General features: G+C 28.4%; 1 protein-coding gene across 2 annotated transcripts in view; it reads right to left on the bottom strand.

Moving 5' to 3' along the window:
• Positions 1-17,263, bottom strand: part of PolE1 (DNA polymerase epsilon catalytic subunit 1) — a 377,829-nt gene that overhangs the window by 327,175 nt on the left and 33,391 nt on the right. For both annotated transcript variants that reach the window (XM_076494118.1, XM_076494119.1), the window contains exons 12-17: positions 5,626-5,697; positions 4,061-4,174; positions 3,371-3,583; positions 2,653-2,760; positions 1,849-1,977; positions 191-293 (exon numbers count right to left, since the gene is read on the bottom strand). In XM_076494118.1, coding sequence (XP_076350233.1) covers positions 191-293; positions 1,849-1,977; positions 2,653-2,760; positions 3,371-3,583; positions 4,061-4,174; positions 5,626-5,697 — 739 coding nt within the window. The remainder of the gene's footprint in view (positions 1-190; positions 294-1,848; positions 1,978-2,652; positions 2,761-3,370; positions 3,584-4,060; positions 4,175-5,625; positions 5,698-17,263) is intronic.

Here is a 17,263-nt window from a genome sequence, read left to right as displayed (position 1 = left end):
TTCTCTACAAGTGGGTTTTCTCGTCATCACGGATTACGTGGTAAATCCTCTTGTAACAAGTATGAAATTTTGTCTCCATCGTTTTTTCTCTCACTCTTTTTTTTCAAATGCATGAGATCCGATATTTTTGGATGTATGTGCTTAACGAAACAGTTTCTTCACAGGAACTTTTGAGAAAAAAATTACTTACTATATTCTCCTCTCCATGTCCATGGCAATACTCGCTGACATTTTGCTCCTGGCTTGTTGAAGTCACATGCTGCGCAGACAGCTTCGTCTACCATGGCTGATGGCTAAAACAGTCAAGAACCATTCAAAAAAGTGAAAAAATTCCACTAATCTATTCAAACAATCTTTCGAATGGAACTACATTAAAAATTTTATTAAATTAACTTTATTATCTCTCCATGTCAATAAACTGACATCAGATTTTAGTTTAAAAGTTACAGTTTAATATTATTTAAATCTTAATTTCTTAAATTCAGAATTTTCACTTATTTATGTGACAAACCTGAACTCTTTAGAATTCATTTCAACCCTTATGTGATTTTCAAACACAAACAGGAAGAACACAAATTTAGGCTTAAATCTATTTTTTTTTACTGAGATTCAAAATAAATGTCAAGCCTACATAACACACTCCAAATATATCCTTCAATCTTTCAAAAAATGTTTATTTACAGTTGCTAATTCTCTTTGTTTGTCAATACACAAAAAGCAGCTCATACTGTTATTTACTCTTGGTGTCTACAAATAAATATTAACAACTGTGTTTTTCTTCTCTTAGTTATGAAAGGTATTTTTTAAACTTTTAATAGATTAATTGGAAGGTTGGTTAAAACTGTAAATGTTTTGAAATGTTATATCTTCTGCCCAGAGATGTTTGATGTTCTAAAACACATATTTATGTGTTTGTGACAGCCAACAAAGTTTGAAAGAATTAGTGCTAAAGACATATCCTCTTGACTAGAAGTTATTGATACAGGCAAATAGAAATAAACTTTAAATATTAAACTTGTCAGATGACAAAATATAAGAAAAACATTCCACAAGATAAATACAAGATAGCTGTATTATATGACTTTTACTTCATCAGTTGCTTACATTGAGATCTCACACTAAGGTTAATTACCTGGAACACCGCCATGCTCCACAATCATTCTAGAAGAAAAGTATTAGATAACTGATAATGTTGGAGTAAGTAACTATAACTGTCAGTTACAGTCCACAATCATTTTACAAGAAAAGTATTAGATAACTGAGAATGTTAGAGTAAGTAACTATAATTATCACAATAATTCTAAAACTAGCAAAAAAGTTAACTCTAATTTGTATTTTTAAATGTTTTGTTTTGGTGTTCTCTTCACTAGATTTATTGTTGGAGTAGATAAAATATAAAGGTTTAATGGAAAAAAACAACTTTCATTTAGGAGATTCTAGAGGATATACATTGAAATACGAAACTGTAAGACAAAAAAGGATTTGTATTCTAATTATGAATGACTCAGCTTTTAACAAGCTTACATCACGATCCATACCTAACGATGACATAGGTTAATGTTACGTTTGTAATAGTTTCTTTTTCTACCTACTCAAGCTGTCTCTAAACTTTATTTTTTAAAAAGTTGGTTCTTAATTATCAGATTAGACTATCTCAGTAACTGTTTCATAAATTCAAAAGAAAAAATCTTTGGTAGAAGTATTTTATTAAAAATCAATGAAATGCTTAACATTTTCACTAAAATTTAGAATTACAAGAGCTACAGATAAACATGTCCTCTGATCTAAGAAACCAAGTCACATTGTGCTATTTAAACAAACAACACTGGTTAACATAATAAATTCTACCTGTAACCTGTTGGTGAGAATTATATTTGGATACATAGCTCCAACATCCAAGTGGTAGATGACTGGAGTTTCCAGACGAGATGGACAATCTCTGAGGGCTGACAGTTTTTCCACAATGTCGTTACATACCTATTTAAAAATATTGAATAAACTTACACAGTTGTAATTGATTTAGTAATGTAGATACTGTTACAATGATGTATAAAATACATTTTTAAATTTAGTTTTTATATTCTTGCATGCAATTCAAATAACATTTGGTAGTTTCGTAACTCAAAACCTAAACTAGTTTAAACAGCATCTCAGCATAAGAACAATAATTATGTTAACAGTTAGAAAAAACAAGAATTGTATGAACAAATTTCACAAAAGAAACATTAATTGCTCTTGATTGTTTGTTTGTTTATGAATTTTGCACTAAGCTACTCGAGGGCTATCTGCACTAGCAGTGAAAGACTACAGACAAAGCAACTAGTCTTCACCACCCACTGTTAACTCTTGGGCTACTCTTTTACTAACGAATAATTGAGTTGAATGTCACATTATAATGCCTTCATGGCTGAAAGGACGAGCATATCTGGTGCGATGGAATTCAAACCCGCAACCCTCAGATTACGAGTCAAACACCTTAACCCACTTGGCCATGTGGGGCCTAATTGCTATTGATGTAAAGAAGTTTGATTGCATTTAAACTTGATTATAGACTTGATAATTCTTATTCAACAATAAAGAGTATTCTCTTAGTAGAATGACTTAGTTTTTCTAAAATTTCATTTAAGGAAGATAACACAACCCGAAACCTACTTCTTCAAAGTTTGTAACCTGATCAAGGGGAATACTTTCTTCCTCTTCAACGGCATGTTTCATTGTCTTCGGAACTTGATTTATCAATTTCTGAATAGCATCTGGAACCTAATACAACAAAGTATTAAATAAATTCTCATGTTAAATGTATATCAAATATGTCATACTTACATGTATATAATACTTACATGCATATAATACTTACATGTATATAATACTTACACACTTACATTTTACACATTAACAAGTTTTTAATCGTAAAATTATAAACAAAATAAAGATTATAAATATGTTGTTTATAATCAAAATGTTCTGTTCATTCGTTGTTGGCCTTACTAATACTACAACAACAGTTTAAGTTTCACAACATTTTACAAGTTTTTCACAATTTCAACTTCAAAAGGATTTCAACTTTTGTTTTCAAACAAGTTTTCAGTGGCCAAATAAATTAATCTTGCAAAAAAACTTCCACAACTATAAAACTGTTTTTTTTTAAAGGCATTCTCTGGTTTTACTTTAATTATATTACTCCTGTATACCATACAGTTTATTAACAACAATTTAAATTTTCACAAAATATACAATTAAAGCTTTTAGGTTGAATAATTTTTTTCTCCAGACAAATGATGATAAATATTTTGAGAGAAAAGAACAAGTGTTAAAAAAGTAAGCACAGTCCTTCTAAATAATGTCTTGTTTTGTTGAAACATATACACACCAGTCTAAACCTACAGGGCAGATCGGACCTAAACACCCCAGATTCTAACGCTTCCACGTGCCCACCTACGTAAGTCTCTTGGTCTAAAACATGCCCATCATCAGTCATTTTGTTCAAAATTGTTTCTTGTTTGTTTGGGAAAATAATATTCACATGGAAGGCTTGAACCATTAAAAGAGCCTCACACAAAGTCCCTGAACCTTTACGTAACACCTGTGTAGAGGACAGAAGAAAGTCATTTTTAAAACAACATATTTATCAATTTAGTTTCAAAGTTCTAAAGCTTATGGATAACAGAAATGGAAAACTTAATAAAATTTACTGACCAAAGAAGTTTAAAAAGAGGTTATTAAGCCTTTAAATTGAAATAAAGAGAGATAAAAATTTTAAGCTTGTTTGTCAGACATTATTACTTTGTACAACTCTTGAATTTTGTTTTAAGAGTTCTCAAATGTTACACAATCTCTTTGTCATATTTATTAATTAATTTGTCTCTTTGAACAATGTAAATCAGTATCTAAAACAATTCAGTGAAAACTTACAATCCTAGTAACACACTATGAATGATATCCCCAAATCTCTTAAAAAGATAATTTTTAAAGAATTTCATTACAAGAATATTTGATAAGTATAAATGCATGTAAATATATATCACACAAATATATACATATGTATATGAAGGTTGCTTGCCTCATCAGGTTCCATGGGTAAGATTGTACATAAAGCAAATATGAAAGGATGAACATACTTCATGTACAGATAGTAGGTGGCAACAGCATCAGATACTGAGTAGTTGGCCAAAACCTAGTGTTATAGAAAGCAAACAGAAAATAAGTTTTGAACTTTCTGAACATTACAAATACCAATATTTTAACAACATCAGGTTTCCCAAGAAACTGTTCACTGTTTGTTAACAACTTGAAATGACGTATATTACACTGAACACAAAAACAGTTTAAGTCTTAGCAATGGAGTTTCCATTTTATTTAAAGAGTAAACTCTGATTTTTCTTAATCTACGAGTAATTTGTGAATAAATGATGCTGAAGCAGTATTGGTAGTATAAATATGAACTGTGTTGTTGTTAGGCTTAGGATTCTTGTACAGTAAGTGTCTGTGACTTGTTGGAGATTAATTAAAAAAACAAAACAAAAACAGAACTAACTTCACTTGTTTTCAAAATAATATACATCTATGATTACCTAAATGTACCTACATGGTTGTATCCTGAAATGTATTTATTGTGTGAAACAAGCTCACCACTAAAGTGAAGTCAAAATTATACTAAAACCTTAAATCTAAAGTTTGAACAGTTTTTTCACTTTAAGTCTATCATTTGATAATACCCATTAGGTGAATAAACCCAGCTGGATGACAAGAAATTTCAGAGACCAGCATTAACAAGGTTATAACATTTTGCTGGTGTCTGTTTTATGAATTAATAAGTTATTCTTCTTTAACCCAAAACTATAAATAGAAATTAACTACAATTTCAAACAAAATGAAATCTAAAAAGTGGTGTTCATTTCCATATCTGATTAGTTGCCATCAGGTCATAGTTCATATCACCTGAACCTTCAAAAAAGACATTCATACACAGTGTAGGAAAGCAATACTTCAAACAACTTACTTTCTAATTATGAGGTGTCAATGTACTATAAACATATATGGCTGAACTACAGTTTGATGAATATAACATTACTTAAGTTACACTTTCCAACCATAATGTCCTCAAGCAATGAAAAAATTCTTATTTTACAAACATTTATACCAGAGTCAGGTGAATAAGTTAATACACAGATTCTGTTGTAAAGTACAAAGGTGCACAATCTGTGATGCACCAACTGAGGGATTGTAAACAAAGTTTTTAATGTTATAAGCATCACGAGTTCTTGCCCAGCCACCAGGGACAATTCCTAAATAAAAAAGAGGTTATTACATAAACACACCAAGTATATTCCAGTGCCTTGAGAACTTTTTAGTTTTTAATATGGAACTATACAGACACTTAAACTTTGATATAAAATTAACAAGCACTGGCAGATTTTTAACTGAATCTCTGCATACTAGACTACATATGTGTGCAAAGACAGAAAATACATATCACAAAATATGAGTAGATGGCCTTACTTATTTTTGCATTAAATAAATCTTTAAAAGTAAAACACCCAGTACGCAGCTAACTTTAACAGTATTACTGTTTCTCTTACTGCCAAAAAAATTACCATCTCAGCAGACAGTATTAAAACGACACACCTGTGGTTGTTCTGTGGCCATTCGGCACATTTCTTCAGGATCCAGTTCAACAGGATCATACCTTAGTTTAGCCTAAACAAAAAAATTGAAGAAAATAAAACTAATTATACACAAAAGGCTGAGCTGTAAATATTTACATCTGTGTAAAATATTCTTCAAAATAATTTTAAAAAATAAAAATGAAAAGGACAACATTCAGGCAACATGTCCAAAATTTAGACAAAATACGTCAGAAAACTTACTTCTTTAGTATTAATATTGTTGTTGGGGTAAGGATTCCTCTATAGTAGGTGTCTGTGATTTCTTGGTGGTAAATTTGAAAAAATGAACACATGCACAACAAACACTATATAGTTATTTTTTTGTCAGAAGTCCACTTAAACATATTCAACTGCTTTATAATTTCATCAAGAAAAATAGTTTGACTTGTTATCATCAAACTATCCAAGCTCAGTTCACTTGCATTTCATCAAGTTACCATGGTCATATCCAGTACCTCTAAAATTGTTTGTTCCTTTTTCATGTTGAAGCCTCAACATATACATCATTGGCATCACTAAATGTTACACAACATTCTCTGATCTCCACACCAATAAATAATAAACACAATGTACGACTCTTACCAAGTTACTCAACTAAACTTGTTACAAAATGTATTTTAAAATAATTGCTTCTAACTCTCATTACGAATAAAACTAAACAATCATAAAACATTGATTCACAAAAAAAATAAATTACTGACATCTACACAAAGATATCTTTTAAATTAATCACTGACATCTACACACAGCAATCTTTTAAATTAATTATTGACATCTATGCAGAGCAATATTTTAAATTAATCACTGACATCTACACAGACCAATATTTTAAATTAATTACTGACATCTACACAGAGCAATATTTTAAATTAATCACTGACATCTACACAGAGCAATATTTTAAATTAATCACTGACATCTACACAGAGCAATATTTTAAATTAATCAATGACATAAACACAGAGCAATATTTTAAATTAATCACTGACATCTACACAGAGCAATATTTTAAATTAATGACCGACATCTACACAGAGCAATATTTTAAATTAATCACTGACATCTACACAGAGCAATATTTTAAATTAATCAGACATCTACACAGAGCAATATTTTAAATTAAGTACTGACATCTACACAGAGCAATATTTTAAATTAATCACTGACATTTAAACAGAGCAATATTTTAAATTAATCACTCACATCTACACAGAGCAATATTTTAAATTAATCACTGACATCTAAACAGAGCAATATTTTAAATTAATCACTGACATCTACACAGAGCAATATTTTAAATTAATCACTGACATCTACACAGAGCAATATTTTAAATTAATCACTGACATCTACACAGAGCAATATTTTAAATTAATCACTGACATCTAAACAGAGCAATATTTTAAATTAATCACTGACATCTATGCAGAGCAATATTTTAAATTAATCACTGATATCTACACAGACCAATATTTTAAATTAATTACTGACATCTACACAGAGCAATATTTTAAATTAATCACTGACATCTACACAGAGCAATATTTTAAATTAATCACTGACATCTACACAGAGCAATATTTTAAATTAATCACTGACATCTACACAGAGCAATATTTTAAATTAATCACTGACATCTACACATAGCAATATTTTAAATTAATGACCGACATCTACACAGAGCAATATTTTAAATTAATAACTGACATCTACACACAGCAATATTTTAAATTAATCACTGACATCTACACAAAGCAATATTTTAAATTAATCAGACATCTACACAGAGCAATATTTTAAATTAAGTACTGACATCTACACAGAGCAATATTTTAAATTAATCACTGACATTTAAACAGAGCAATATTTTAACTTAATCACTGCCATCTACACAGAGCAATATTTTAAATTAATCACTGACATCTACACAGAGCAATATTTTAAATTAATCACTGACATCTACACAGAGCAATATTTTAAATTAATCACTGACATCTACACAGAGCAATATTTTAAATTAATCACTGACATCTACACAGAGCAATATTTTAAATTAATCACTGACATCTACACAGAGCAATATTTTAAATTAATCACTGACATCTACACAGAGCAATATTTTAAATTAATCACTGACATCTACACAGAGCAATATTTTAAATTAATCACTGACATCTACACAGAGCAATATTTTAAATTAATCACTGACATCTACACAGAGCAATATTTTAAATTAATCACTGACATCTACACAGAGCAATATTTTAAATTAATCACTGACATCTACACAGAGCAATATTTTAAATTAATCACTGACATCTACACAGAGCAATATTTTAAATTAATCACTGACATCTACACAGAGCAATATTTTAAATTAATCACTGACATCTACACAGAGCAATATTTTAAATTAATCACTGACATCTACACAGAGCAATATTTTAAATTAATCACTGACATCTACACAGAGCAATATTTTAAATTAATCACTGACATCTACACAGAGCAATATTTTAAATTAATCACTGACATCTACACAGAGCAATATTTTAAATTAATCACTGACATCTACACAGAGCAATATTTTAAATTAATCACTGACATCTACACAGAGCAATATTTTAAATTAATCACTGACATCTACACAGAGCAATATTTTAAATTAATCACTGACATCTACACAGAGCAATATTTTAAATTAATCACTGACATCTACACAGAGCAATATTTTAAATTAATCACTGACATCTACACAGAGCAATATTTTAAATTAATCACTGACATCTACACAGAGCAATATTTTAAATTAATCACTGACATCTACACAGAGCAATATTTTAAATTAATCACTGACATCTACACAGAGCAATATTTTAAATTAATCACTGACATCTACACAGAGCAATATTTTAAATTAATCACTGACATCTACACAGAGCAATATTTTAAATTAATCACTGACATCTACACAGAGCAATATTTTAAATTAATCACTGACATCTACACAGAGCAATATTTTAAATTAATCACTGACATCTACACAGAGCAATATTTTAAATTAATCACTGACATCTACACAGAGCAATATTTTAAATTAATCACTGACATCTACACAGAGCAATATTTTAAATTAATCACTGACATCTACACAGCAGCAATATTTTTTAAATTAATCACTGACATCTACACAGAGCAATATTTTAAATTAATCACTGACATCTACACAGAGCAATATTTTAAATTAATCACTGACATCTACACAGAGCAATATTTTAAATTAATCACTGACATCTACACAGAGCAATATTTTAAATTAATCACTGACATCTACACAGAGCAATATTTTAAATTAATCACTGACATCTACACAGAGCAATATTTTAAATTAATATCTGACTGAATATTTTAAATTAATCATCTACACAGAGCAATATTTTAAATTAATCACTGACATCTACACAGAGCAATATTTTAAATTAATCACTGACATCTACACAGAGCAATATTTTAAATTAATCACTGACATCTACACAGAGCAATATTTTAAATTAATCACTGACATCTACACAGAGCAATATTTTAAATTAATCACTGACATCTACACAGAGCAATATTTTAAATTAATCACTGACATCTACACAGAGCAATATTTTAAATTAATCACTGACATCTACACAGAGCAATATTTTAAATTAATCACTGACATCTACACAGAGCAATATTTTAAATTAATCACTGACATCTACACAGAGCAATATTTTAAATTAATCACTGACATCTACACAGAGCAATATTTTAAATTAATCACTGACATCTACACAGAGCAATATTTTAAATTAATCACTGACATCTACACAGAGCAATATTTTAAATTAATCACTGACATCTACACAGAGCAATATTTTAAATTAATCACTGACATCTACACAGAGCAATATTTTAAATTAATCACTGACATCTACACAGAGCAATATTTTAAATTAATCACTGACATCTACACAGAGCAATATTTTAAATTAATCACTGACATCTACACAGAGCAATATTTTAAATTAATCACTGACATCTACACAGAGCAATATTTTAAATTAATCACTGACATCTACACAGAGCAATATTTTAAATTAATCACTGACATCTACACAGAGCAATATTTTAAATTAATCACTGACATCTACACAGAGCAATATTTTAAATTAATCACTGACATCTACACAGAGCAATATTTTAAATTAATCACTGACATCTACACAGAGCAATATTTTAAATTAATCACTGACATCTACACAGAGCAATATTTTAAATTAATCACTGACATCTACACAGAGCAATATTTTAAATTAATCACTGACATCTACACATATTTTAAATTAATCACTGAGCAATATTTTAAATTAATCACTGACATCTACACAGAGCAATATTTTAAATTAATCACTGACATCTACACAGAGCAATATTTTAAATTAATCACTGACATCTACACAGAGCAATATTTTAAATTAATCACTGACATCTACACAGAGCAATATTTTAAATTAATCACTGACATCTACACAGAGCAATATTTTAAATTAATCACTGACATCTACACAGAGCAATATTTTAAATTAATCACTGACATCTACACAGAGCAATATTTTAAATTAATCACTGACATCTACACAGAGCAATATTTTAAATTAATCACTGACATCTACACACAGAGCAATATTTTAAATTAATCACTGACATCTACACAGAGCAATATTTTAAATTAATCACTGACATCTACACAGAGCAATATTTTAAATTAATCACTGACATCTACACAGAGCAATATTTTAAATTAATCACTGACATCTACACAAAGCACATTAATCACTACATCTACACAGAGCAATATTTTAAATTAATCACTGACATCTACACAGAGCAATATTTTAAATTAATCACTGACATCTACACAGAGCAATATTTTAAATTAATCACTGACATCTACACAGAGCAATATTTTAAATTAATCACTGACATCTACACAGAGCAATATTTTAAATTAATCACTGAGCAATATTTTAAATTAATCACTGACATCTACACAGAGCAATATTTTAAATTAATCACTGACATCTACACAGAGCAATATTTTAAATTAATCACTGACATCTACACAGAGCAATATTTTAAATTAATCACTGACATCTACACAGAGCAATATTTTAAATTAATCACTGACATCTACACAGAGCAATATTTTAAATTAATCACTGACATCTACACAGAGCAATATTTTAAATTAATCACTGACATCTACACAGAGCAATATTTTAAATTAATCACTGACATCTACACAGAGCAATATTTTAAATTAATCACTGACATCTACACAGAGCAATATTTTAAATTAATCACTGACATCTACACAGAGCAATATTTTAAATTAATCACTGACATCTACACAGAGCAATATTTTAAATTAATCACTGACATCTACACAGAGCAATATTTTAAATTAATCACTGACATCTACACAGAGCAATATTTTAAATTAATCACTGACATCTACACAGAGCAATATTTTAAATTAATCACTGACATCTACACAGAGCAATATTTTAAATTAATCACTGACATCTACACAGAGCAATATTTTAAATTAATCACTGACATCTACACAGAGCAATATTTTAAATTAATCACTGACATCTACACAGAGCAATATTTTAAATTAATCACTGACATCTACACAGAGCAATATTTTAAATTAATCACTGACATCTACACAGAGCAATATTTTAAATTAATCACTGACATCTACACAGAGCAATATTTTAAATTAATCACTGACATCTACACAGAGCAATATTTTAAATTAATCACTGACATCTACACAGAGCAATATTTTAAATTAATCACTGACATCTACACAGAGCAATATTTTAAATTAATCACTGACATCTACACAGAGCAATATTTTAAATTAATCACTGACATCTACACAGAGCAATATTTTAAATTAATCACTGACATCTACACAGAGCAATATTTTAAATTAATCACTGACATCTACACAGAGCAATATTTTAAATTAATCACTGACATCTACACAGAGCAATATTTTAAATTAATCACTGACATCTACACAGAGCAATATTTTAAATTAATCACTGACATCTACACAGAGCAATATTTTAAATTAATCACTGACATCTACACAGAGCAATATTTTAAATTAATCACTGACATCTACACAGAGCAATATTTTAAATTAATCACTGACATCTACACAGAGCAATATTTTAAATTAATCACTGACATCTACACAGAGCAATATTTTAAATTAATCACTGACATCTACACAGAGCAATATTTTAAATTAATCACTGACATCTACACAGAGCAATATTTTAAATTAATCACTGACATCTACACAGAGCAATATTTTAAATTAATCACTGACATCTACACAGAGCAATATTTTAAATTAATCACTGACATCTACACAGAGCAATATTTTAAATTAATCACTGACATCTACACATATTTTAAATTAATCACTGACATCTACACAGAGCAATATTTTAAATTAATCACACATCTACACAGAGCAATATTTTAAATTAATCACTGACATCTACACAGAGCAATATTTTAAATTAATCACTGACATCTACACAGAGCAATATTTTAAATTAATCACTGACATCTACACAGAGCAATATTTTAAATTAATCACTGACATCTACACAGAGCAATATTTTAAATTAATCACTGACATCTACACAGAGCAATATTTTAAATTAATCACTGACATCTACACAGAGCAATATTTTAAATTAATCACTGACATCTACACAGAGCAATATTTTAAATTAATCACTGACATCTACACAGAGCAATATTTTAAATTAATCACTGACATCTACACAGAGCAATATTTTAAATTAATCACTGACATCTACACAGAGCAATATTTTAAATTAATCACTGACATCTACACAGAGCAATATTTTAAATTAATCACTGACATCTACACAGAGCAATATTTTAAATTAATCACTGACATCTACACAGAGCAATATTTTAAATTAATCACTGACATCTACACAGAGCAATATTTTAAATTAATCACTGACATCTACACAGAGCAATATTTTAAATTAATCACTGACATCTACACAGAGCAATATTTTAAATTAATCACTGACATCTACACAGAGCAATATTTTAAATTAATCACTGACATCTACACAGAGCAATATTTTAAATTAATCACTGACATCTACACAGAGCAATATTTTAAATTAATCACTGACATCTACACAGAGCAATATTTTAAATTAATCACTGACATCTACACAGAGCAATATTTTAAATTAATCACTGACATCTACACAGAGCAATATTTTAAATTAATCACTGACATCTACACAGAGCAATATTTTAAATTAATCACTGACATCTACACAGAGCAATATTTTAAATTAATCACTGACATCTACACAGAGCAATATTTTAAATTAATCACTGACATCTACACAGAGCAATATTTTAAATTAATCACTGACATCTACACAGAGCAATATTTTAAATTAATCACATCTACACAGAGCAATATTTTAAATTAATCACTGACATCACAGAGCAATATTTTAAATTAATCACTGACATCTACACAGAGCAATATTTTAAATTAATCACTGACATCAGAGCAATATTTTAAATTAATCACTGACATCTACACAGAGCAATATTTTAAATTAATCACTGACATCTACACAGAGCAATATTTTAAATTAATCACTGACATCTACACAGAGCAATATTTTAAATTAATCACTGACATCTACACAGAGCAATATTTTAAATTAATCACTGACATCTACACAGAGCAATATTTTAAATTAATCACTGACATCTACACAGAGCAATATTTTAAATTAATCACTGACATCTACACAGAGCAATATTTTAAATTAATCACATGACATCTACACTACACAGAGCAATATTTTAAATTAATCACATGAGCAATCTGACATCTACACAGAGCAATATTTTAAATTAATCACTGACATCTACACAGAGCAATATTTTAAATTAATCACTGACATCTACACAGAGCAATATTTTAAATTAATCACATGACATGACATACACAGAGCAATATTTTAAATTAATCACTGACATCTACACAGAGCAATATTTTAAATTAATCACTGACATCTACACAGAGCAATATTTTAAATTAATCACTGACATCTACACAGAGCAATATTTTAAATTAATCACTGACATCTACACAGAGCAATATTTTAAATTAATCACTGACATCTACACAGAGCAATATTTTAAATTAATCACTGACATCTACACAGAGCAATATTTTAAATTAATCACTGACATCTACACAGAGCAATATTTTAAATTAATCACTGACATCTACACAGAGCAATATTTTAAATTAATCACTGACATCTACACAGAGCAATATTTTAAATTAATCACTGACATCTACACAGAGCAATATTTTAAATTAATCACTGACATCTACACAGAGCAATATTTTAAATTAATCACTGACATCTACACAGAGCAATATTTTAAATTAATCACTGACATCTACACAGAGCAATATTTTAAATTAATCACTGACATCTACACAGAGCAATATTTTAAATTAATCACTGACATCTACACAGAGCAATATTTTAAATTAATCACTGACATCTACACAGAGCAATATTTTAAATTAATCACTGACATCTACACAGAGCAATATTTTAAATTAATCACTGACATCTACACAGAGCAATATTTTAAATTAATCACTGACATCTACACAGAGCAATATTTTAAATTAATCACTGACATCTACACAGAGCAATATTTTAAATTAATCACTGACATCTACACAGAGCAATATTTTAAATTAATCACTGACATCTACACAGAGCAATATTTTAAATTAATCACTGACATCTACACAGAGCAATATTTTAAATTAATCACTGACATCTACACAGAGCAATATTTTAAATTAATCACTGACATCTACACAGAGCAATATTTTAAATTAATCACTGACATCTACACAGAGCAATATTTTAAATTAATCACTGACATCTACACAGAGCAATATTTTAAATTAATCACTGACATCTACACAGAGCAATATTTTAAATTAATCACTGACATCTACACAGAGCAATATTTTAAATTAATCACTGACATCTACACAGAGCAATATTTTAAATTAATCACTGACATCTACACAGAGCAATATTTTAAATTAATCACTGACATCTACACAGAGCAATATTTTAAATTAATCACTGACATCTACACAGAGCAATATTTTAAATTAATCACTGACTGACATCTACACAGAGCAATATTTTAAATTAATCACTGACATCTACACAGAGCAATATTTTAAATTAATCACTGACATCTACACAGAGCAATATTTTAAATTAATCACTGACATCTACACAGAGCAATATTTTAAATTAATCACTGACATCTACACAGAGCAATATTTTAAATTAATCACTGACATCTACACAGAGCAATATTTTAAATTAATCACTGACATCTACACAGAGCAATATTTTAAATTAATCACTGACATCTACACAGAGCAATATTTTAAATTAATCACTGACATCTACACAGAGCAATATTTTAAATTAATCACTGACATCTACACAGAGCAATATTTTAAATTAATCACTGACATCTACACAGAGCAATATTTTAAATTAATCACTGACATCTACACAGAGCAATATTTTAAATTAATCACTGACATCTACACAGAGCAATATTTTAAATTAATCACTGACATCTACACAGAGCAATATTTTAAATTAATCACTGACATCTACACAGAGCAATATTTTAAATTAATCACTGACATCTACACAGAGCAATATTTTAAATTAATCACTGACATCTACACAGAGCAATATTTTAAATTAATCACTGACATCTACACAGAGCAATATTTTAAATTAATCACTGACATCTACACAGAGCAATATTTTAAATTAATCACTGACATCTACACAAAGCAATATTTTAAATTAATCACTGACATCTACACAGAGCAATATTTTAAATTAATCACTGACATCTACACAGAGCAATATTTTAAATTAATCACTGACATCTACACAGAGCAATATTTTAAATTAATCACTGACATCTACACAGAGCAATATTTTAAATTAATCACATGACATCTACACAGAGCAATATTTTAAATTAATCACTGACATCTACACAGAGCAATATTTTAAATTAATCACTGACATCTACACAGAGCAATATTTTAAATTAATCACTGACATCTACACAGAGCAATATTTTAAATTAATCACTGACATCTACACAGAGCAATATTTTAAATTAATCACTGACATCTACACAAAGCAATATTTTAAATTAATCACTGACATAAATTTTAAATTAATATTTTAAATTAATCACTGACTGACATTAATCACTGACATACACAGAGCAATATTTTAAATTAATCACTGACATCTACACAGAGCAATATTTTAAATTAATACTGACTGAGTAATCTTTTAAATTAATGACTGAAATCTACAGAGCAATATTTTAAATTAATCACTGACATCTACACAGAGCAATATTTTAAATTAATCACTGACATCTACACAGAGCAATATTTTAAATTAATCACTGACATCTACACAGAGCAATATTTTAAATTAATCACTGACATCTACACAGAGCAATATTTTAAATTAATCACTGACATCTACACAGAGCAATATTTTAAATTAATCACTGACATCTACACAGAGCAATATTTTAAATTAATCACTGACATCTACACAGAGCAATATTTTAAATTAATTACTGACGTCTACACAGAGCAATATTTTAAGTTAATCAGTGACATTTAAAAACAGCAATATTTTAAATTAATCACTGACATCTACACAGAGCAATATTTTAAATTAATCACTGACATCTACACAGAGCAATATTTTAAATTAATCACTGACATCTACACAGAGCAATATTTTAAATTAATTACTGACGTCTACACAGAGCAATATTTTAAGTTAATCAGTGACATCTAAAAACAGCAATATTTTAAATTAATCACTGACATCTACACAGAGCAATATTTTAAATTAATCACTGACATCTACACAGAGCAATATTTTAAATTAATCACTGACATCTACACAGAGCAATATTTTAAATTAATCAATGACATCTACACAGAGCAATATTTTAAATTAATCACTGACATCTACACAGAGCAATATTTTAAATTAATCAATGACATCTACACAGAGCAATATTTTAAATTAATCACTGACATCTACACAGAGCAATATTTTAAGTTAATTACTGACATCTACACAGAGCAATATTTTAAATTAATCACTGACATCTACACAGAGCAATATTTTAAATTAATCACTGACATCTACACAGAGCAATATTTTAAATTAATCACTGACATCTACACAGAGCAATATTTTAAATTAATCACTGACATCTACACAGAGCAATATTTTAAATTAATTACTGACGTCTACACAGAGCAATATTTTAAGTTAATCAGT

Source organism: Tachypleus tridentatus, chromosome 3 (genome assembly GCF_004210375.1).
Source record: "Tachypleus tridentatus isolate NWPU-2018 chromosome 3, ASM421037v1, whole genome shotgun sequence".
NCBI lineage: Eukaryota > Metazoa > Arthropoda > Merostomata > Xiphosura > Limulidae > Tachypleus > Tachypleus tridentatus.
This window is presented reverse-complemented; position numbering and strand designations above follow the sequence as displayed.